Source organism: Rhopalosiphum maidis, chromosome 1 (genome assembly GCF_003676215.2).
Source record: "Rhopalosiphum maidis isolate BTI-1 chromosome 1, ASM367621v3, whole genome shotgun sequence".
Lineage (NCBI taxonomy): Eukaryota > Metazoa > Arthropoda > Insecta > Hemiptera > Aphididae > Rhopalosiphum > Rhopalosiphum maidis.
Genome location: NC_040877.1, coordinates 76,661,567 through 76,688,733, shown reverse-complemented (window position 1 = coordinate 76,688,733; position 27,167 = coordinate 76,661,567). Strand labels below are relative to the sequence as shown.

The 27,167-nt window shown below is 26.9% G+C and overlaps 1 protein-coding gene across 7 annotated transcripts in view; it reads right to left on the bottom strand.

Moving 5' to 3' along the window:
* Window positions 1-27,167, bottom strand: part of LOC113556984 (oxidation resistance protein 1) — a 157,203-nt gene that overhangs the window by 93,975 nt on the left and 36,061 nt on the right. For 4 of the 7 annotated variants that reach the window (XM_026962233.1, XM_026962234.1, XM_026962235.1 and 1 more), the window contains exon 2: window positions 17,860-18,614. The exons of 1 other annotated variant lie outside the window; for it this stretch is intronic. In XM_026962233.1, coding sequence (XP_026818034.1) covers window positions 17,860-18,227 — 368 coding nt within the window. In that variant the 5' untranslated portion in view covers window positions 18,228-18,614. Of the gene's footprint in view, window positions 1-8,281; window positions 8,534-17,859; window positions 18,615-27,167 lie in introns of those variants that run through there. 2 more of the 7 variants (XM_026962232.2, XM_026962238.2) reach the window with 2 other exon arrangements.

The following is a 27,167-nucleotide window of genomic DNA, read 5'->3' as shown; positions in this document are numbered from 1 at the left end:
AGGCGCGCGTGCGTCGTTAAAATTATTTGTACGAAAGAATGAGACAAACGAAGAGAGAGAGAGAGAGAGAGAGAGATCATATTCGGGATCGAAAACACTATCATTGTCGACGCGACCGTCCTTGACCTAGATTACGATAAAGCAAACCACTTGACGCGATCGTATATTACATATAAAACCTATACGTCGTTCGCCGCGAATTCAGGATAGTCACCGTCGATCATAATATTCATAATATATTACCGAATACATAATTATGCATAAATAGGTACATATTATTATACTACTAAATATAATATTATGAAACAAATATTGTATATTATAACCGTTACGTACCCCACGTGCGACACGTAAAAGCTATGATATGGTCTATGGAGTTGTAGCGAGATCAGTGACGCATTTAGGCGTATTTATGCGTCCTGAGGCAACATTTTACAGCCCTCAGGAGAAATTGTCATTACGCTTCTTAAATTTCTTAAAAACCTAACATATTACTAATTGAAAAATAAGTTACTCTTATTAATATATTAAATAATTTAAATATACAATAAATAAACCTATTAAAATATACACAGAGACAGACCCATCATCTGGATTGTTTCTGTATGTGTAACACAGCCATTACAGTGACCTACTCAATGACGAGGTGCACAAGTCAAAGTCGATAAATTACCTCACCAATCAAATATTTAATTTTTCCTGCACAATACACATAGGTAATTATTTTATGCATGTCAGTAGTGTGCCATTTGGTGAGATGCGTGAGGAACCTATTAAGAATTTGTGGGTGTATGCTTATATTACACTCATATAATATAAATTGTCGCGTTCATACAAAAATTAGTTAATATACGAATATTTTTAGAATTTTATTTTTTAGTATTAAATTTGTTTAAAACAAAATAACATTGTTTTTTTCATTTGGTCGTTTAAATAATGATTTCATACAAAAAGAACTCGACCACTTTTTTTACAACTAGTGAAATTATACATAGTGATTTTGCGAGAAAAATGGTTCAAATTTGATATCAACCGTTGGTTAATTTTTATCCCACGTAACATACGGCAATCTATATACCTTTGTATAAGTAGTGAAACAACGCCACTGGTTTTTTTTGATCACGGATCACAAATCAGAACAATTTCGAATGAGAGGATACGGCGGTGGTCGTTATGACTGGTCTTCGCGTTCTAGTCGACTCATTATTATGATTAGTTCGAGAGAGTTTTATTACAAATTAGTCGATCATCGCGCGATCGCGATTCTCGTCACTCTACCGCGTCGTCATCATCATCATCATCATCTTTCTTCAAACATATTATTATTGTCGTGACGAACCGTTAGAAAACGTTCGACCGAGTTTCCGCTATTTGGGGGTAGTTGGGAGAGGTGGCACTGCAGTCTATAATAATTGTGGCGATGATGATGATGATGATGATGATGATAATAATGATAAACGAGTGAACGCGCCGCCAGAGCAACGAAAAAGTTGTAATAATAATATTATTAGGTAGGTACCTATATACAAGTGGACGGAATCAACTTCGTGCAGGTCATCACGTATACAACAGCCGAGAGAAATAAAATAGTAGGCACATTGTGCGACCTATGCGAGGCGTCGGCGATCTCTTGGTCAATGAAAACGGCATTCCCCGTTCGGCCGTCATCGTACGATAAATAATAATAATATAACGTATTCACGTCAAATCTTACATTATTGTATTATTTCATAAACCGCTACAGGTACAAAATAAAAACGAACACACGCACGAAATTATTGTTACTTTTTTACCTCCAACCAGTTTTTCGATTATAAACCGACAACAATCTTTTTTTTTTTAATATATTATTCATTTTTAATTATAATATAACTGCTACTAGTTACTATTACTACTCCTGCAGTTCACTACTGTTGTTGTGAACAACGCATTTCACCAAGACAACTATAACACGTATTGCTTCATCAACCCCTGCAGTCATCCTCCACCACTTGACGGATAAAATATACTATAGACAATGGATATACTGTGAAACGATGCAATTTTCCTCCAAAAATGAGACTATGTATAGTTTTCTCCGCTGTACATTTTCTTACAAAAAGGTACTTTTCATTTTCCTTCAAACATTTCTAGGTGCTAGAATTGTGTTTATTCCTCCAAATACTATAATCATATAATTATTTTTTTTAAATGTTTACATATTTTAATTTTAAGTTTAAATAATTATCATAACAATTTTATAATTTATCAAATTATATTTTATCTCTGTGATTTTTAATTTTAATTTATTTCACATAGTATGTTTACTTATACGGCTAAACTTAAAAATATATAGAATAAAATGGTTTCTTGGTCAAGAAATTATAGATAGATACCGATTCAAATTAATAACATAATGACAATATCTTTATCTTATGATGAAAACTAGCAGTGGAAAACTGTGGTGTCACATTTTTGGAGGAAAATTACTATGGCCATACGTGATATTTATGTATAAATTATAAATACATAAAGTTATATACGTAGCTTTTGATGTATAGACTTTACATGAAAATGGGAATCAATAGCAAATAAAAAATATATTTTACTTTAATGCTGTAAATTGTAACGATGATTAATTTTTGTATTTTGATGATTAAATAGTACAAAAATTTTAGGGGCTACTTTTTAGAAGTACTACAGCGTATTTCTCGTCTATAAACGTTAATACATCCTAATATTAAGCAATTTTTTTTATATAATATTAATGAATCGTGAAATAAAATATCACTTATTTTCAATGTTATTTTTATAATGACCATAAAGCTTTAATATATATTGTTAATATAACCAATTATTGTGACTGGAACGTTTCCTTTTAGAATTCGGGGCGTCCCCCTCCGGACATCGGCCATTTACATCTGATTTAGTTCAATGTAAAACAAAATGATTTTCCCATTAAACATAATAACGCCACTTAGGTGGATTGTCTAATGATAATAATTATAATGTAGTAATAGAGATTCAAATTTAAAATTTTTTCCCGAAGATTTCATCGCAAAACTCTAGTTAGCTGTCTAGCTTACACGATAGGTATTATTCATCGAGAATAATAAATAAAGTAATATTTTATATTAAACGCTTCAGATAATATATGTGGTCTTTGACACGTTTAAATAGTAGTTCGTGTCATTTCGAAAAATTCGCAGTTAATCGATTTATTGTAATAATTTATTACAGTATATTTTTCATATAATATAAATACATGTATAATATTATATTGGATGGGGTCAACAATTATTTTGGATTTTTTTCGTCATTTCAATTTATCGTAAAACACTATGTATTTGTTTCTAACGCAAACCCGCATAATCCTGCCGGTCGCTTTTAATGCCGTGTATTTAATGTGTTGCATATATTTTTACTGTATTCTACGATAGACAATATTATTGTTTAAGACGCGTCGGACGTATATTTGATGAATGGTTCGAAAAAATATTATTACAACGAAGTCGAGAACAATAAATTGGATTCTATCAATTAAAACGTGAAAAATTTCAATCACCAAATAAACAAACAAATTGTGTGGCCAATATTTTCGTTTCATCAAGGCGCATTATGTTGGTTGTGTAAACACAGTCAAGTTCTATTGATAAATATTGCCATACTTAAAGAACATAAGATAATACATATATACATATGTATAATCGATTTGAATAATCACTCGAAGTATTTCTTTCACAATATTGTTTTGTTTGAAAAAAAAAGATTTTCAATGTAAAAATTATTTTATTAAATTTTCAACTTTTTCAACTCGTTAAAAAATATTTTGTAAACAAAACAAGATATTTCAGAACAAATAAAATATAAGCATTCTGATGCTTGTTCAACAAGCGTGAGCGTGTGTGAAGAGGATTACATTTGAGGGTTTTAAAATTTGTGTAATGTGATTCAAAAAATTGTTTAAGCTGAGCTTGCAGAAAAATTTGTACTAGAAAATAGACGAACGTCATTGCAATGAAACTACGTAAAAATCGATTTGTATACTATATAAACAAATATGTATAACAAAAATATTTTGTGACGTTTTATTAAATTGTTCATGAATTATGCACAAACAATCGTATAGAGCTAGAAAAAATTTATATATTCTAAACTCGATTCTTACCCAAAGTTAAGAAAACGGTATCCAAAATACGACCCATTAGAATTTGATTTTCTTTCGCACATCCCAAAAAAACATAAAAAATCGTTTCACTCGGGTACTTTACACGTTTACAACCGAACTCACAACGTATAGGTATAATATACCTTTGTAGTACATTAAATAAACGAAACACAAATGCGCTGATGTACACAGTTCGTAACCGACTGTCAAGAGAATTTATCCAGCGTGTGTAATTTGTTGCTTGACAATGTTATGTTTTATTGCACAAGCATGTTATTGTTCTGTACGTCATGACATAAAACTATATATAACGAGTGCACAAATTAGCAAGGGGACAACTACAGCAAACTATGTAATATACGACTCGCCGACTCTATAATGCGGCGGGGTATACCGTGTCGAATCATTCGACGTCGAGGCCTGCTCGTGTGGGTCCTACAGCATGCATGAATAAAATATAACACGGTCATATATATGCATTTTAAAAAACTGTTCATTTGACGATATCGTTTAAAACGTAGGTAATAATTTTAAAATACTGAGGACTAGAATTGTGTTCGGTATTAATAAGGTGCATACCGGGCTCACATTGTGCAATACGAAATTGAGTTGAGTGTCATTTAAAGTTTTAACGACAATCACAGTACCTACGTCTATTGATGATAAATATGGATGTTTATAATGTTAATATATCTCGACATTTGGAACCCATAGACGATATATTTGTATATATGGAAAAAAATGAATTTAATACTATATCATATTATTATTATTATTTTTATCAAGAGATTATATTACATGACATAATATAAATATAAGTATTTCCTTAAATATCATAGACTAAAAATAACAAAATATATAGAAAGTGAATTTTAAATTCTGTTCTAGACTTTTAACTTTTATGTATCATATAAAACTAACTTTGAACTAAAATATAAATTATTCGGCTAAATTTTAAGCATCTTATATTCATATATAAATTATATTATACCTGTTATCTAATTATTATCATAGTTCATGACTCTTAAATTTTAATGGTGATAAAAAAATAAATAAATAAAGATTTATGTTTATTTGAAGTTTCTATATTATTGTCTATAATTTGGGTATGAGTAGAGTGGTAGGGTGACTAAAGAACAAAATTATACGTTAAGAAATATATTTTTGACAGAAATATATTATCGCCAAATTTTGTGAAAAAGACGTATCTATTATAATATATTGTATTATATTGTGTCTATTTACTGTTACCTATATTATGTTTACATACCAGTCGATCTCAGCTTAGACAGTTTTGTTCTAATTAAATTACAAAGCTTGCCAATTAAAATGTCATTGGATCTAATTATCAACGGACACTCCACAATGTACGTAAACAAATGTCTACAATATACACATATATTACGATTATCATTTGCATCATATGTAGTAGCACAACCAATTAAATATGTTAAAATTATCCAAATAGCCTATGCATTGGAAGTCTATTACAGGTATCAAATCATAGATTGAAATTCGATATCCCCAATAACCATTCTGTCAAATCACTAAATCGAAAAACACTTTTGCAATGTCATTGTATTCAATATATTTATAATAATCGGGATAAGGTCAGTATGAGATGAAGAAGAAAACGAATGATATAAAATGTATTGAATAAACGGGATATTCATTAAAATATGCAACGTATGTTTTTCTCTACTGCAGGGTGCCGAGTTTGCGGTTTCGGATCTATGTCGACTTAATGTTATGTATTCTCAACGGGCGCGCGTTTGAATTCAAACCGGATGTTGTAATGTCCATTATTATGCACAATTTTGCATAAATACATTTTTTTCCTATTACTTATACACAGAATACTTCCACAAGCATATATTCGAATATTATATTTCCCTTGGAAATTTTTCCGCTTCTTTTCGACTCAAAAAAACAATAATAATCATAATAATAATAAACAATATATCAAAAACAAAATACTGATGAGGTTACTATGCTCTTATATAATATTTATCAATTTACTTCTGTTAAAATCTGTGTCAGCAATATATAAAAATATAATATACATTTACACTACAGATTTTGGAGATTTTATCTTACTTAAAAAATTGAAAAACGTTAACTTAAACAGCATTTTTTTCCATACTCTGCAAATGTTTTTAATTCTCAAGTAGAGCTCTCCAAAAAATAAATTCTTAAGATACATCTTTTTTTAACGCTCTTCTCAACATTTCAAAATGCTGTGTGCCTACTACTACTACCTTTGAAAATAATGCACAATGCATACCTAATTCGAATGAATGTATTGCTAAAAATAATATATGTATTCCCATAAAAATTCGTGTAACCCTGTTTGACCTGTTTTAAAGTTGTTTATACATTTACCACTAAGTTATAAATACTATGAAAATATAAAAGTTATATAACATCAGAATTATGTATTGCTTTAAGTATACGTATTGATATGTATAAAAAAAAATGTTTCAAAATAATATAATATACAAATAGGTATAAGGAAAATATAGTTGATTATTTTGAGCAGGTTATTTGCATGGACATTTTTTTCCACATTTAACATTAAAATGATTATAATTACGTTATTAAAAATATTAAAAGTAGCTAATTTTAAGATGACTTTTCGAAAAAAAAATGAAAAAAATATTTTTATATACGAGTAAAATATATCAATTTAAATAATTTATATACTATTCAATATTATAATTATTTATTTGTGTTTATCAATAAAAAAACAGCACTTTTATTTTCTGTTTTATAAAAGTAGCTAGGTTGGGTAATAATTTAAAATAAATTAATTAATAAGGTTCTTTTGAATGAATGTCTTATGGAATGATCATACAACTTTTAATTTGAAAAACATTTTAAAACTATTATATTCATTTTATCGCTACATCTTATTAATAATTCAATTTAATTTATACAACGCAATGACATATAATTATATAAGTTCAAAGACAATTATATTGTAAAAAAAAAAATCGATGCATATGTTAAAATACTTAATTATTCAAAACAACAACTTAAAATAATGAATAAAGATAAACACTAAACATAAAATATATAAACTATTCATTTTGAGAAATAATTTAACCTTATTTTTAAGCCTGTAATGAATTCCACTACACTAACTCGAATTCTTCGCGCAATTACTATTCTATAATTACTGGGCCGTGTACTCCACAAACGTTTTACTAGAGTTTAATTTACACATAATCATTTTCAATTGAATTATGTGATATTCGAACTCCGTAATTAATCGAAGTCTTTATATAATTATTATTATACGTCGAACGTAATTCAACTTTTTGGTTAAGCATATATAATATATTATTTCATATATGTATGAATAAAATCACTACGGAAAATAATCGACGAGTACTCGTACTGCAATCGTTTTGCATACAAAACGAGCATCGCAACACTTCAATGTCGTAATAGTACCGTTAAAAGCACCCGCCGCGACCAGCTCACACTAGGAGGTAGAAAATGTTTCGAAAAACTAAAGTAATGCCAGACGGAAAAAGTAATTTACAGATTCACCCGTTATAATAATAATACGGCGGTCATTATTGTACGCCAACTTGTGCGATGAATTCAAATTAAGATCATTTAAAATAGGAATAGGTTTTCCGGCAAAAGTCATGACGTTCAAAAGAACCGTTTAAGGTCACAACACTCACAACAAACGAGATGAATAATAATATTCGTAATGTGCGTGCGCGCGCGGAAATTGGAAACGACACATGTCTGTTAATAATTAGCCGTACATGCGCCATCTGACAAATGACAATTATTATTGTATTGTTGTAATATTTTTTTTGTCTTACGGTTTTTATGTGTTTTTTTTCCCCGAACCATATATCACGCGTATACCTACCACTGTTGCTTATAACAGCAAAAACTAGTCCAATGAGGAGCTTCAGGCGAATTATAACTAAACAAGAAAAATATTATTCGGCTATGCCTGCAGTTATAATTTATACCTCTTATATTATATATTATTATTTACATGTGTATGACCTACAGCTATGCGCATTATAAAAATACACCGTCTACTTATATTATGTAGTACACAAAGCGATTTTTAAAAAAAAATTTTTGCGTGCGAATTTACATTACCTTTTCAATAACTTGTCCAATCTTATCATATTGACCAAACGTACGGAAACACTACGGAAATTCGTCAAGATTGCCTAACATGCTTCTCGTCAGTCACACTACTGTTACAGCCGATGTATACGCATCTAGCCGAACTGCCAAACTGTGTACCCACACGCATTGGCGATCAGCTGTTTATCCATTGGCGCGTTTTATCGGCACACTCGACTTACAGCTACTTACGGCACTTGATGAACAGGAACATACGCGTGCACAGTTTAGATAATGTACGGCTATAGGAACGGTATAGTGTATATAACCGAACTGAACTCAAAGTGTTTTCCTTATCGCGCGTGCATTAGTCCCTCTTCTATAAAAGTCACAAACGTCGTGACACATTACGATATTACGCATGTCTATTATGTCAATTTCGTACCTAAAGTGGTGCATCTAAAATTTGACCGAAGAGAGGGGAAGGTGATTAAAATGTTTTAATATCAATCTTGACATGTATGTCCCATCCACGCCCACAACCATAATTAACTACATGATTTTTATTTTCCTCGACAGTGATGTATATTTCAACATATTTCAAAATTATCGCTATACGTTTATTATAAAGGTTGTTACAATCTCATCGCAGTGAATATTTTTAAATATTATGATATTATAATTATTATTATTATTATTTTGTATGCCTATACATTGATCATTGATCATTTTATACTTTTGTTGTGTTGATAAAACCTAGTAAAATGTTATATTATTGATGTATACACAATATTTTTTCATTACATAGTATATACGTTTAGTATAGTACTATATTCGTCGTATAACTATAATCATAATTAATTTATATAGTATACACTATACAAGTGTACAACGATTTATTGAACTCTATGATAATTATATCCAAACTTTTATTCGTAATTAATGGTAGAAATAAATTAAACGTTACCAATATTAAACTATTATAGTTACTATAATTACTGGGTGTGAATATATTTTTAATTAAATTAAATTAAGTAACCAACCTCCTCATAAATATTATACTTTATATTATTTAGCACAATATATATATATATATATCAGTTTATTCTTATAATTTTAACATATCGACAGAGGTAAAGCTTGAGTCTTTTATTTACTACTAACTCGTGACAACCCTGATATAATGATTGATTCACTAAATAATTTTATTAATTTATATTACTTTTAAGCTTAAAAGTTTAAATTATGCAAATGTTGATGAAAATTTACGAGTATTAGAAATTGCGCATTAAATTTAACAATAGCAATAATAACCATTTTAAGTACCTATGCACTTATAAAAATAATATCATCTAACTCTTACGAGAAATGCGTTTTGTAAATAATAGGTTTGACAGAATTTGTAGAGTGAACTATATTTTTTTTTTAAACTAATTTCAATGTTAAATTACATGTACCTACGTTGTAGGTATATTAATTATCATTATTATTGTAATTGTCTTAAAATCACAAAAATATTAACAAACATATTGCAAACCACATTCCCCCTTACATGTAAATTTTAACTCTGAACGACTTCTTGTGTTATATTCAAAATCAAAAGTTAAGACACTTTTATAAATTTAAGATGAATAAATTAAAACCATATATGCAATTTAATAGTATACATAAATGTACATATAACTAGGTGTCAAAAGTCTATAATTTATATCATAATATAATAACTTATTATATTAAATGATTTTTTTTTATTAAACTGTCTAGTGTAAAGGTCATATAAGTGTTTTAATATAGACATTTATTGTACTTAGAGAAGAATTTCAAAAAAAAAATAATTGAATTGAATTTAACAAAAACTGTTAATGTTATTTGTGCGAAATCACTAAAAAATAAAATAATAATAGTTTTATTGATAATATAAAAATTGTAATATATTACATACAATACATATATTATTAAAAAATACAATATTATACATTATATTATATTTAATAATATACGTCCTATATACATACAGCTTAGTATAGAGGTTATTAAGTGCTTTTGTAATATAATTATTTCTTTAACTAAATAAGCATATTAAACTTAAAACATTAATAAAATATAATGTAATATAAGTTTATGTACACAAATATTTTATTATATTTGTAAATTTTAGAAAAAATATAAATGATTTCATTAATTATTTGTGCTTAAGCCGTGAATATGTATAAAAAATCATTATCAGTATACCTAGATTAATAAATACGACGTCCTTGACAGTTTTAATTACATATTCATTTATGTGGTAGTATACTGATACTATTAATGAAAAAGAGTAAGAGTCATTTTAAAAAAATCTGCAGTAAATACTTAATATATATAATAATACTTTTACTTTGTTGAATGAAATTGTAATATAATAACAATTCAATGTACAATTATAATTTATAAATGCATTAGATACTAAAATATTTATTACCCTCATTGAAAATAATATGATTAGGTATTTATGTACACCAACTATCTCATAACATAGTGACTAAGTCCCTCCACTAGAAGATCTCTTCATTCTGTCTGCTCTTATAACTCATTAATTTATTAACCATGCTTATTCTCCAAGTGCGTACCTATATAATAGATTTATTAAATAACAATTATGTTAAATAATAATAATAAATTAAACACGCTGGTTTTAATCAAGTTAAAATAAAATAGTTTGGACTGTTTAAATAATTAAGTATTAGCGTGAATTTAAAAAATAATTGGACAATAACATCAATATAATATGTAGTAGGTATGTACGTATTTTATTTTACGTGTGACATAACTTTTATCAGAACAGAAATTTTCAACTTTAAGAGTGGTTTCTATTAAAAAAAAATTGTAACTTGTATTCTAATTGGTATTTTTAAGTGGCCAAAAGTAAAATATTTTCAGTATTTTTTAATAAGTCAGGAATAACTGGAATTTTTACACAAAACGAGTTTTTGACAAGATCGATTTTAAATTACCGACATTTGAAATTGTTACCAAATATTTAAAGTAATATTTTATAGAAATTATATAATTTTTGAAATATAATGGATAATTTTCTACTGTGACAAAGTAATTATTGAAAATGTTAATACGTTGAAAAAATTAACCTTAATTTTATATACTCTTAAAATCCCACAAAAACCTTACCTACAATATAAAAGGATCAAAAAATCAAGTCAGTGGGAGGATATACTGTCGGACATGATTACTGCGAGGGATTTGCGAGTGGCCGACCGGTGTCTTGGATTTGTTCCAAAACGTATACGCCCAAGATATCCACATTTGCAGTGTTTAGATTAACCACATGGTTTAGAAAAAAAACAATTTGTCTCATTTAACGTCCGCCCCAAAAACACACAGCCTTCACATATTGTACTACGCATATTTTGTTATGGATTTTATGTAAATATATTTCAGATTATATCTTCAGCAAATGATAATATTCCAACGAATATTCAAAACAAAATAATAAATTAACAACCAAATGGTTTATTTTTTATCGAGTCTAAGTAAGTCATCAATAAATATTAAATACATTCAATTAACCATTCTAGTTTCAACAAATTCTTTTGCCTTATTTATATTATTACTGTGTACAAAGTATTTTGAATTTATAAAACCAAGTACATAACTAGTACATAATAATGAATTTCTACGTTTTAATTTGCTCGTTTGTTATGCTGGTAAAGTTTTTATTTTAATTTCTTTTTTTTTATATGAAAACAATGAGAATAATATTTCGTTTCATAACAGAGTTTAAATTACAACTATTAACTTTTTGACTGTTTTATATCATAAAATATTGTAAAAAAACATTTGAATAATGACTTCCGCGTTACTATTAAATAGACCAAGCATAATATTTGAGTACCTAATATTTGTCAACTTTTAAGTACTTATATTTTATACCAACTAAACTAATATGGTACTTGTTATGATATTTTTAACATTAAATATGTATTTAATAATGTGCACCTATTTATTCATTACTTTTTTTTTTTTTGAGTAAATTAACTCTTATTAATACTGTGATTTACTCTATATACTTGTATACATAATGAGGCTCAGGAATCATCGTATAAGCATATAAGAGTATAACATGCTGTCAGGGTTATATTTTACGATTACATCTTTAACAATCGCATGACTATACTATCAATAGACATATTATGCCGCTTCTACCCATTATATATTATTTCCTGTTACGACAAATATGATAAGATTTCAAGGAAAAATACATAAAGCTTCCGTCTATAATCAAATGTAGTTAACTGAGTAAAATTCAGAGTTTAGAATATAATTTTCTTTAAATAATTTAATTTGATTTTAAGAGCTTGAAATTAAAATATATCTATAATAATAAATAAGTTGGATGTTTCCGGATGTCTATTTAATTATCTACCTACATTACTTGTGACCTCCAATATGTCACATAAACTAAACCAAAATAACAATAATAACCATAAACTCTATCTGTCAAAACTCGTAATTTTATCAATTACGCTAAGCAAATCACAAATTCACGTCATAGAAACATTGTGTTGTACTTAAAGGTGTTACATTAATGATAAATCATTTAACTGATTAAAAAATGAAAAAAAAAATACAGTAAAATATATTGTACAATAAGTCAAATAAATTAAATTAATGATCGTTAGGCCATGAAGAGGTAAATATGTATAAGTAATTATTGTTAGACTTATGAGTTAAAATTATATATCATACGCATACTATATTCTAGTTCAATGCATGCTAAATACTTCAAATTTTGTTGTAACTTATAAATTATAATACTACTCAGTACTCACTATTTGTATTAGTCGATGTAATTATATAATCTGCTTCATTGACCCAAGTTGTTATTATAAAAAATATTTACGATAGTAGTCATGGGAGTCAAAACAATATGATATCTTATTTCAAGAATAATTTTATTCTTGTAAGAATGAACAGTAGTATTTATTCTTAAAATATATAAAATATCTAGTTCCAGATACATGAGCACAAACAATAGTATTCGAAATTTAATAAATGGTCTTTTGAATAAGTTTTTATGAAATATAATTGTAACTTTTACAACGTCACTGTAGTGAAATATTCAAGTAAAGAGTTTTTCAAAGTCTGAGCTCTTAGTGCAATAAAAGAACAAAACAATAATGTACTACAAAACCTATTTACAACTTGGCATAATGTTTCATGAATAAAACTAAGTACAATCAAATCATTTGGAAAGATAGAACCCGTCAAAACGATTACTTTACTCTTTACCATAATAATGATTTAGAATAATCATAGTTTAACAGAAAGTTCGTGATTTTATTGTTCTAATATGTATATTATAGACTATAGTAGTATAGTCTATACGTAGGAATTATGAATATCAGCAACTGCCTATATGGCTATATAATCGAAGTATAATACATAAACTCTTGTATACTACAAGTAGTATTCTAGTATCTAGTCTACCTCCATGGATTTTACTATTCGCCGATTTATCATTATCACATAGAGTATAGACAAATCAAAACTAAGTACATAAGTACATGACAGTAAACAATAATATACAAGTAGAGTACACTATGAAAGTGTACTATATATCTATAGTAGATAACAAAGTAATCATTCAGACAATTATAAAATAATTATTAATATTGAAATCTAAATAATACAAATAAATTACATTCTAAAATGACTTTACGGTACAAAAATTAAAACAGATTCATTAAAATAATGTTATTTAAACAGATATAATAATATCGGGTTATTTAATTTTAAATATAATAGATATAACTGAATTTTGAAAATTAAAAAGAAGTTTAAATATTTTATGATTTATCATTTTGATTGTTGAAAATAGTTTATTAGATATTTTAAAATAATTATGATCATACATTTTAACTATTGATTGATGTAAGAAAAACTACCAAGTGACGATATGATATTGAATAATAAAAATCAATTGATGCATAACATACTAATTAAAATAAGACGAACGCTAACTTTGTTTTAATTCGCTTAATGCATTTTTTTTGGTATAATGTTTATTTGTTTGTTTCTTTTCTTTTCTTATATACCAAAACCACATTGCGTAAATACGGGTAGGGCTGTTTATCGTTAAGTAGGGAAATGAATAAAATAAAAAAACGTAACTATGATAATCAAATAATAATGAACCATTCAACAGGATCAAAAGAACAGATTTTTCTACGGCTCATAACACCTTAAGTAGAATGTGTACTTATAAAAAGGTGCGACTATAAAAATGTAAGTATCATATATATACGTTCGTTCTAAATCGTCATTTAGATTTACAAAGATATACGTAACACTCTTACAGGTCCAAGGTTACATTTACTCTAATAGTTCAATAAATATATAGGTCAAGGATTTAAGGACGATCTAAATAAATGGACAAGACAGAAGTTTTAGTAAAGAAAAATAAATAGCAACCAAATCATTTTTTTTGCGGTCAGATGAACGACGGATAAGAATTGATAACAAGATTGTGCACTTCAATCATTTTTAAAGAAATTTACTTCAATATCACACAATTACTATAAAAATTGATTTCATCTTAAGCCAATTTAAAACTACCTAGTCAAAGAGAATTTATTCAATAACCATATTTTCATGATTTTGTACCTCAAGCAGAATTGCATAACTCCATAATAATAACTTACAAATTATATACTACGGAAATACCAGGTGATCACCCCGATCACTAAATAAAATCTTTAAACAAATAAACACTATTTTATTTTATTAATAATTTACATTAAAATTACTACATAAATGATGTAATAAATAAATACTAGAATATTATACTTGTGGCATAAAATACATAAAAATTAACCATGAGTATAAATATTAGAGATATAATAACCCCTTTACAACAACCAGTTTTATTTTAAAAATAAATCCTAATGTATATTTCTTAATTACCAATCAATTAAATAAATATTGTTTAATAAACAAATTATACTCCTAATACACGTATTTACTTTTAATAGTTTCATTGATATTAAATGATAATAAAAAGAATTAAGAACTGTCTATGTTATTATCGATAGACGACAGTTTAACTTACTATGCAATATACGAGTAGTTTATGTATTACCATTTTCTATCACTATTCACCACATGTTAACACATAAATTTAGATAGGTTTTTAATTTTTTTATACATTCATCCTCTATTATATTAAGTTGTACTTACTCTTGGTAAAAATTACATTAGTTATATGATTATAGTTATCCTCAGCAGTATTGTAAACTACAATAAAATGATTTACTTTCACCCACTCTATTATATTTATTACTCTTTATAATATATTTTATCAAGATTGTTTTTCACTACTAACTACGAATACCTACATTCTTATCAAGCATTCAAGAATGAATTATAATTTAATACAATTATTTTTAATGATGAAATATGAAGAAAATGTAATAATAACAGATTAAGATTATTTAAATTATATAAATTTAGTCGATCTCAATAAGAACCTACATTTTAGAAACCAATTTAAGATATCAATGTATCTTTTAATGATTATAGAAAGTAATAAAGTACCTAATTATAAATTATAAATAATATGTAAATAACAAAAATAATAAAAACAATGACAATTTGTTATAATCAAAATCAAAATACATTATGTAATTCAAAATTTGTTTTCTATATTCCTATTATAATGATGAGATAAACTTACAGATAGATATACAATATATTTTATTAAACTAAATTATAATTTTATCATACATCATTCTAAACTATTAGATTATTCATTTAATTTTATTTGATTATCATTATTTTCTAATTTCCAGCATTTATTTTAACCAAGAATAGATTGTTTAAATTTTGGAAATGAAGAAAAAAATACCAATCCTAGTTTCGTAATTTGTAAAAAATAATATAAATTAAAAAAAAAACCATGAACATTAAAGATAAAAATAAAATGTTTTATACCAGCCAATGTTTCACAAAAACATCTTATTTTGAATATTACTATGTACTTGATATAACTCAAAGGATAATACTGTTTGCAGTTTATCTACTAATATATTGATCGAAATATAACGGTAGCTATTTGTATTATTATAAAATAACATATCCTCCCGTGTATATCTTCTCTCCACAATATGAAAATACTTTCCCCAACATTTGATATGAATTAATAAACAACATCAACTCCCTCAAAGGTTCATAACTAATTTAAACGAATTACTAAAAATAAGTAATACAATCTAAACAAAAATACATTTTTTTTTTAAATATTTAAAACTTAGCGTAAAGTATGTATAATACTACGTTTACATTGAGTATTTAATAACATGATTATCAGAACATTACTATTATCTATGAAATTATTTTGACATTAATTCATTTTTTTTGCTCAAGTTTATTAAAAGACACTTATTAACATTGTTATAACTACCTAACATTTTTGGGTATTTAATACCGTCATAAAGCGACCTGTATTACAATTATAAACTGTTCAAAATCCATATAATAGTTATTTTCTGACCAAAACCACGTTAATATAAAATATGAGGTTTTTTTTAACACTATCGCATGTATAGTAAATTTCTCAAAGAAACAAACATTGACCTTAGAATAATAAATTAATATCATAAATAATAATAAATATATAATAATTATCTTTATAATATATAGGCTTATATTATTATCAATACAAATTTATATCACAATAAATGTAATATATTAACACGTAGGTACAAATATTAAAGGCCGTTAATGTGGAAAAAGGTGTAAAAACACTAAAAAAAACCCTAATTTAAAAATAACTCGTAAAGCTATGTTTTTATCTTTAAGCCACTTCGTGATAGTCACTAGGAATATACATTTCACACGTGTCAAAAACGGTATCAACGACTGTATACCTTTTATAGCTACCCATTACCAAGGTCTTAAGAAGACGTTGTACACTCTTATCTACGTATCTGCATATAATATTGTCTTCGTATTACATGCGCACAATATAACACAACTATGTTTAGCAGTTCCAATTTTGTGTAGTAACCTTTAATAATAGAATTGACTAAATTACCTGTTATGAAATTTAAAAGCGAGAACATTTAAATGTATTTATCTGTGTTTTCTCGTGATTTTTTTACAATACTTCAATTGTTATCAACGCCCAATAATTTTCGATATATTATATTAATATACTTGTTGAAAAACTAAAGTATAACTAAAAATTAAAGTATCGTAAGAAATTCAATAGAGAAAACAGGTACGTTATGTTCTTTCCTTTAAAGTTGTTAATAGATAAATTACCTTCATCATTAAAGGTTACTGTACAAAATTGAAACTGTTAAACACACATTTTGTAACTTGAACGTTTAAAAGACAGAGACAATATAATAATCTGGCGGATGTAGCGTATTTTTACCTATTATATACGTTAATTTCCCATTCAAACAACCCCTCGAACTAACAGTACCGTGTCATAGTTCGGTACTCGTATCTCGCAAAGTTTCAAATCATTATACGAGTAGGCAGCGAAGGCATATTTTTTTATATGATATAACTATTTTATAATTGTATTATTAATATTAATTATTTACCGGGCCCAATTGTCGTGCGCGAAAATGTTCCACCAGCTAGGTCGTTTGGACTTATAGTAAGCCGACTCCCGTGCGGTAGTGTCCAGCTGTTCGGCGTCGGGGATGGGCGAGAGCACGGACACACTCTTCCGGCGCTTCTTGTCCAGCCGTCCCATTTGCCACGATTTCCGACGATTCCTGCGCTCCGGCGGCGACATCGGGGGCTTACCTCCTCCGCCGCCGCTGTCTTCGCCGCCCCTTCCACAATCCTCGGTGGTCTCCTGCAGGATGGCCAAGCCTCCGTTCCATTTCTTCTTTGGTGAATCCTCCTCTATGTTGTTATTAGTGCACGGCTCAGCCGTTGCCGACGATATGTACAGATCTTCCATTTTCCGGTACGAACCCACTGCGGACGTGGTGAACGCGCAGGAGCGCGCGCTCGAGCGGCTAACAGTTAACTCAGCGATTTTGACCACACGTAGACAGGTTGGCTAAACGAGCGGATGGTCGATCAGAGAGAGGAGAGGTTTATATTATATAATAATAATAATAACAATAAATTAATATTTTTATTATACATGCATGCGCGGTACACTATAATATTACAATGGGTCACAGCGCGCAGGCGCGTCCGAACGACGTTATGGCATAACTGTTACAAGACAATCCGATATCGGTGTGCTTTCTGGACGGCGTGCGTGCGACGCGTGCATATGGTTTTCCAGTCTAGGATTACAGAGTAGCGTAACGACTAACGAAAAAAGCTGCACTTGAATCTACAAACAAAAAACCGATAATATATTATATAATTGAATAAAAAGAAACTATAAATGTTTCTAGAGACATATCGAATATAATAATCAGTGTTTAAAAAGTTACTAATTTACAATCGTAATATTTTACTTATTTGATTTATTTACATATATTATCAATTGGTTCTTAAATGTATTTAAAAAAACATTAATTTTGAAATTTTTCTGCAAAAAAAGTAACTAAAAAAAAAAAGAATTTTTCACATTAAATTTAACTTAAGTCAAGATACTCCCAAACACTACGAATAATGTAATATATGTATACCCATATACGGTATGACTGTAAGTGGTGCGATAATCATGACTGTTTGGTGTTTATAGTTGTAGTTACAGAGGGTTATAAAACAAAAATAATAATATAAATAATATAATACAATCACTAAAAAGTAAAAACTCATCTATTAAATCAAAACAATATATTGCAATAATATTATATGCATATACATTGAGATATTTATTAAACAACGCGTTTGACAGTCCGACTCGATAAAACGTATACCTGTATTTAAATTGATTATTAATAAATTGATACACTCATACACCTACACAACAATTATATTGCACGTTTGCACTGAGTATTAATAAGTGGGAATTTATTTAACTTACATTAAACATTTTACTATTCATTACGAAACTCGGTAAATACTTAAGTTGTTATAATGGTATACAGGATGATTTGCCAAGTATAAACACCTCTATTTTTCATTTAATAATGAATTTATTCAAATCATGGTTTTCGGAGTTTTTAAATATATTTTCATTAAGACCGTATTTTCAAATTCTTAATAATTTTTGATATCATTCTGAGGTAATACAATCTTCTAATTTTTAAACGAGATTATTTTCTTCTGTATATTATTTAGCGAATAATTTTTTTGAAAATTTTGATGTACCTTTACATTATTCGAAATTAAAACTATTAGTTTTTCAGTTATTAAAATATATATGCTAAAAATAAAAGTCCTTTAAAATGGTTTTACAAAAATTTAAAATAGATGTAATATTGGATCTAGTACTTATTATATCATTTTTATAAATTATAAATTTTGATATTTTAATATTAATTACTATATATTCAAAAAATTTCATCAAATATTCTATACTATCTTCCAAACATATTATCATAATATGAACCAATTATTCTAACCCTCACAAAGTTAAATAATTCATAACTAATCGTTTGAATTTTTATTTTGATACGTCACTATTTTCAGAAAAAATCTCTGCTAAATAATAATTTTTAGTTAAAAAGAGAATACTAGTTTGTAAAACGTTTTCTCCGCAGGACTGTACTTAAGTAGTGAAAGAATATCAAGAATTTGAAATTATAGTATTAAAATATACTTAAAAATTCCAAAAATAGGAATTTTAATAATTAAAATACTGAAGAAACATTGGAATGAGCAACATAATGAATTACCCTGTATATATATATATTTAAATTAAATTACATTCTTGGGTGATAGCCTTTGTGAGTTTAAATTTAAATTGAAGTATAAATTATTTAGTTTATAATAAAATAAAGCGGTAAATATGTGTATGTGTTATATGCATAGTTACAAAACACACTGATTTTTGATCTGCATAACAACACGTTAACAATTTGTACGTTGGTACCTGCTGTAGTGAGGGATTATCATATTAATTTAATCAAACATAATCTGAAATTTTCTGTCAGTTATGTTATAAATATATATTATACGTTTATTTTATGTTTGTGTATACAGATATCATACATATTATACTTATACACTATACCTATGTACTTAATTTCACCATTTCGCCAATTATATAGGCAACTAAAATTAAATCCAATATATGCCATGTGCAAGTCCAAATGCGTAATATTATATAAGATAATGAGGGGGAACCATTATTATTTTATTTATTATGCATTATTTTACACACGAGAAAATCCGTATGAATGTCAACACTCATTATTTCATAAATGTATTAATTTTACAACGATATTTATTTTTATTTTTATGTTTATATAATAAGTATTTAATAAAATACTTCAATCTTCAATATTGAGGGTGGTTAGAAAATTAAATTGATACTCAGTGTAATTTAAATAATATGAAAAAACAAATAAAAAATAAAGTAAGAACGAGAACATTTATGAAAAATCAATTTTAAAAAAAATCAATTTTTTAATTTTTAGTAATTTAAAACCTAATAACCAAAGTACTTGAAATTTTCTCAAATATTTACGTAAAGTATAATTTTCAAAATATATAATTTTATATTATATAGCTCTTTTTGAGCTAAAATTACAAATTTAATGATGAACCATGATGTTAATTATTTTGTTATAAGTTGTGGTATTATATGTCACAAACATATTATATATATTAGTTTTAAGATATTATATACATATATTTATAATATGGACCTATTCACACTATTTTACGATGAAGTGCTAGAAACTCAAAAGTTAATAAAAAAAATTAAATCAATCTATGATAATACTAATAATAAAATTAATTACTTCAATAGAAATATCAAAAAACCATAACACGAAGTATACTTAGTGATATGGGCTGATAATCGAAGAAAAATAGGGAAATAAAAATAGTTTTTTGTGTACAATAATATGTCAATTAATTCAAATCTAACACATCCATTATAGTGACCCACTCATACGTAATTTACAGCAAAATGGTATCCACTTGTCCACTTTTTTTAAACTTCATATTCCGAAGCAGATTATTTCGAGGTACATAAAAATGAAATTTTCGAAGAAGTATAATTACCTAGTTATAAATATTTAAAGTTTTGATGAGCCAACTAGTAGACAACGTTTGTTGGGTACCATAACCAATCGACACTAAAATTAATCACTTCGTATATTAATTGATTTCACAGTTTTGTTGTTTAGATACGTTCTGTAAATGATTTTATATTAATCATAATGATCTGACACATTCAAATGTAATTTTAATGTGAAATTGTCATGTCTCTATATGTATATATGATATATATTTATTATATAAATATAGCATGAATTGTGTTTATATAGTATAAATATGTTTGTAATGTTTTTAACAGTTTTAAATATGTATGTGTTTAATATAATATAATACATTATATAAAAAATACATATATAAAACATATAGGTAAATATGTTTCATGCGTTCGTTAAAACGTTTTGTTGTTATATTGGATTATTGCAAACTGCAGTATGCATAATTTTCAATGGCAGAATTTCAAAGTAAAAACTGGGGTCTTTTATTTTTTCCATCAATCTATAAATAGCATAAATGAGAGTGCTAATTTCAAAACAAAGACTATTCATCACCCACAAGTCTCCCTTTTAGATTGTGTTTAAAACAACACTATTAACTATAGTACCGTAATTCATAATAATATTGAATTTGTGTATTGTAAAGAATTTTGTATTTGAGATTATTGTATAGACTTTGTCGACAAAATATATTATAATATGTTTAATATACAATATTATGTTGTGTATCAATTACCATAACATGTTCACGTATTTTGTTTTAATAATATACAATAAAAAAATAATGCAAAACATATTAGTAATATTATTATGGTAATACATAGTGATAACACATGATATTTATTTTTATATTATTTTAATGAATACTCGCTTTGACGGCGACTTGTAAAGGTATGACATAATTATTGGTATGATATTAACGATTCTGGTTTAAATCCTATTATTACTATTAGTTCGTAACACATCGGTTGAACAGCTCTGATTTCGAAAACGAACAGTAATCCCGCGTACAGCTCTATTGGCTGGTTTTCGGTAAATATCATGCGCACATAATATCTTATATATATATATAAGGTATAGCAGTGTCCAGGAAATCCTTTAGCGATCACTCTACCCTCACCCTTACTGGTTCAAATAATTTCATCCTTTCTATTCACCCTCTTCGTGTATAATATATAATGAATATCTCAACAAATCGTCTGCCGCGCGCGTCTTGAAAAATCGTCTTTCCTCTTCGACGATAAATGTTATCTTCTTTTTGTCTGCGTTGTTTTTGTTTTTATTTTATTTACTTTTTCTTTTCTCACTTCAACAAGATTGATCGCTTTCAAGTTGGTCCTGCAGCCTACTTGGCGGCAGCCTTACCGGCGGCTCATGTCTACGTTTTTTTTTTTTTTTTTTGATGAATGGCCTCTGCAAATTGGAAACCACGCGCGCTATTGGTACCCAACCTCTGTAACATATTTTTCACCGATGATAAAATTTGTTTAAAAAAAATCCAACCTATAGATGATTTTCATACTCAAAGGAACAATAAAAACGTAAAAAAAAAATACAAAATCTATTATTGCAGCAGCAATATGGTATGATTATTAGTCTTTCGAAAATAATTTTAATTTTCAACGATCACTTCAAAAGAAACGCAATTAAGTTAAGCCAACAGTAACAACTCATCACTTATTATAGTATATATTATAAGGTACAATAAAATTATCGGTTTTCAAGTTAAGCAGAAAAAATAAAAAACCGAAACAAACGTTTTATTTGAATAATTTTTTTTCAATTTATTAGCGAGGATTTTATTTTATTTAAACGAAAACAATCATAACCAATAACACTTATTTACGTGTCAAGAATATAATGTTATAAGTATTTACTATTTTTAAGTATTTTAAAGCTGCTGTATATAGAGGTACTTAAATTGTTTTCACTCAACAATGCAAATTGTTTGTATATATTTTTACAGTAAATAAACATGTTTAAGTAAACACTTGGGAACTGCGGTAAAAATATTCATTTATGGATTACAAACGTGGTGTTTCGAAAATGAAAAAAAATCAAAATATTAGCCTTGAAAACTACAAACTATATAATGTATTAAATTTTTCTTAATTTCCATATAAATCTAAAACTATAATTAAATTCAATAATCACACTAAACTAATTGACAAGCTATCTTAAAATGTCCACGTAATACAATAAAAATAATAAGATTAATAATAAACAATTTTTTTTTTTTAATTTATCTCGTGGCGTTTAGAGAGATTTAATTTAATTCCTAATAATAAATATTCTGCTTCCCATAGGTAACACATAAATTCATATATTTCTATTGCATATTTCAATAATCTGCCAAGTAATAAATACGTATAGTATCATTGTAAGGTAAATTATATTATCTAGAACATTTTAAGAAAATAGTAATTAGTTATCATACAATTTAAAAATATATATAAAAGCTCTTTTCATTCAAGTGTTTAATTCAGGGCCATTTGAAAATTAATATTCATTATTTTTTATAATTTATTGTTAAAACTTTCCACAATTGAAATAAACCGTTTAACCAATTTATTTTTTTTATCGAAAATACTAGAAAAACTTTTACATGCTCAAAACGAAATAATTTTCAATAAATTCATAAAGTTTTTAAAACGATTGAGAATACAATTTATTCAATATTACTTATATTTTTTATTTCTATAAATTAAAACATACTTATATTTTAATAAAATTATATCGATATTTAAAAATATTTCAGTTTAATATAAGCTTATCTCACTATATTGCTATTAAATAATTAATAAATAAGTAATCATAAATAATACAAAAATAACAAATAAATTATATATTATTTAAACATTTTTATCAATCTATAAATGAACTTGAAAGTTATCATGTATAAATATCATAAATAAGTCATACCAAAAAAATGGATCCAACAAAAAATAACTGTTTACACACTTTATACGTGAAAATAATTCCATTTAACAAAAAAATTATATCTTAAATCATGATCTTTGCACCATATAACATACATTTTGGTGCCACTATTATAAAATATACTTACATGGTTATAAATATTTATTGATACATTTTTTTACCATCTACATTAAACAAATAAGATGATTGAATTAGGATTATTCATGAAATTAAATGTTTTAAAAACTGAAAATACTTTTTTAACTCTAATGGAATTCTGCTTTTTTAGAAGTAAATTTAAAGTTACAATAATTTATTACGAACGATATATACCAGACTTATGCTATGACAGTTCAATTTAAATAGCAAAATAATATATATGAACACATACTAATTAATAATATTCACATTACTAGATGGCAAAATATTTGTTTATAATCTTTAATTAAATGAGTACTTCTATTGTTTGTGTATATTAACTTAGTTCTATTTTTATATTTTAGATCTGTACTCAATAAACACGACTGTTGGACGGGGTTTTGGCCTCATTCGTTTAATAGAATACCTCTGTGTTGCTATAGATACAAAGTAATTTGAAAGTAAAGTATTGGTAGTACAGTTGTAAATATAAACCGTATAGTATAAGTAGAATTGTTGTGGTTAGATACGATTTTGTAACGGATTTTACAAGACATGTGCAGTGTCAATTTTGACATAAAGTGTGTAAAATACATTAATAATTAATATAATTTTAAGAATTTACACACATTTCCTGTATAATACAATTTGTATTTATACACGAATAAAAAAATAATAATAATATGATTATTAATTGACGCAGTGTAAATATTGACATATATGTACTGCTTAGTACATGTCACGCTTTGATATTGGGGATTTAGTTTCTCCTGAGGTGAAATTGTGTGTGTGTTAAACGAACCATTGAAATGAAATTCACACTCAATGGTTATACGTGGCGTGGTGGGACGCCAGTAGCTTTTATCCGTGGGCGGGGTGAAACCCTTTTGTGAAAGTTTTAATGTCTCTAATGGGTTAGTGCTTTTCTACTAAGTTTTCCACAAAGCTGAATGTGTATATGAAAATCGATACATACGGATCTGGAGAGGAGTTGCGGAGGGTGAAATTAACAGGCATAAAAAGAATTTACCAAAGTTTACTAAAAGCCTTGACACACGAGCTGTTATATTGGAAATGGCCGATTAATCTGCACATTTGACAAGGTCGAAAAAAAGTCACGATTGTTTTCAAAACGCACATAACAAAAATAGTCGATAGCGTTTAAAAAACACGATGCAAAATGTTATACAAAAAACGATATGCCAAAAAATAGGTAACTAGTAGTAAACATTAAACACATTACCAAAAATGTAGCGTATATTATATAGTATGCCCATAGTAGTGGCGGTGGCTATAGCATTAAATATTCAACTGGGCCACTGTATTACCACGCGTTTAATGATCTTACACTAGATAACAGCCACTTACAAAGCGGTCAATGTTTATAAACATCACATCAAGCTTGTATAATATACCCTAGAGTCCGTTCAGGTCTTAAAACTATCCTTAAGGCAACGCTATGCATGTACATTATACAAATACTCCATTCTCTGTAACCCGCTCTTTTCACCAACCCTGAGGCGCGTGTGTGCATACAGAGATTAAAGGTAAATGTATTCACAATAGAATAATGTAATAAATATGTAGTATTATAATACCGGGATGATATTATGTACACTAGACCTCGGTAAATAACCATCACCGCATGATTAAAAATATAAAAAATTATAGAAACGAGTGGATTTTTCGTAATATATACTGAGCGATTCACCATGCATGCTCAACTTAATTTTTCATTTATTGATAAATTTATAAAATTTCCGATTTTTGGAATTTTTGAGTATACCCAAATACTTACTAATCGAGATCGTATCTACACAGATTTATCATCATAATATAATATCATGACGTCGTAATCAAACAAAATATGAAAATAAAAAATAAAAAATATATCGTAGTGGCGTACAAAGTATTAAAAACAACTAGTTACTAGTGAAGTCACGTGGATTCACAAGCATTACTACGTCAAAGTTCTGACACATATAATACATATATTACATAAATTATCTATATATATATTATATATAATTTCATAGTATAATAATAATTTATAATTTATATAATTATGTACCATGACTTTGTAAGTAGAATTTTTGATTCGTTTATTTTAATCCTATCACTGAGGTCTAAGACAACATAAAACTAATTAATAATAATAATATTATGATAACGATAATGACAATAATAATAATATCATCATAAACACTTTATAAACGGTAACCATAATATTACTGTATCTCAAACCACAATGACAAAACGATACAGAGTTTCGTTATTATTATATAATAGTATAATACTATAATCGCAAATATTCGCTACAGTGTGTATAAATATAATAATAATATATAATGCATACACCACGCCATAATAAAGTTATCATATAGTACGAATTATAATATAAGTACGGAGGTGTCTATACTTATTAAGTCGATAACATAACCTACGCAACAATACTTATATCTGAAAATAACAGAAATACTAGTACATGTTTACAACCTAAAAATAATAATTAAGTTATTAATTAATTAATTATAAGTTATATTGAACCCTTTCGTTACGACGTTACGGTAGCACTACAAATTGATATTTATGCCCATCAATCCGTATCGATCAATATCATTCGAATTATAAATTATAATATTATATCAGTTGTATAGATTCTCAAACATTAACTGCATTATTACTACCCGCGCGCGAAGTATATTGTATGTACC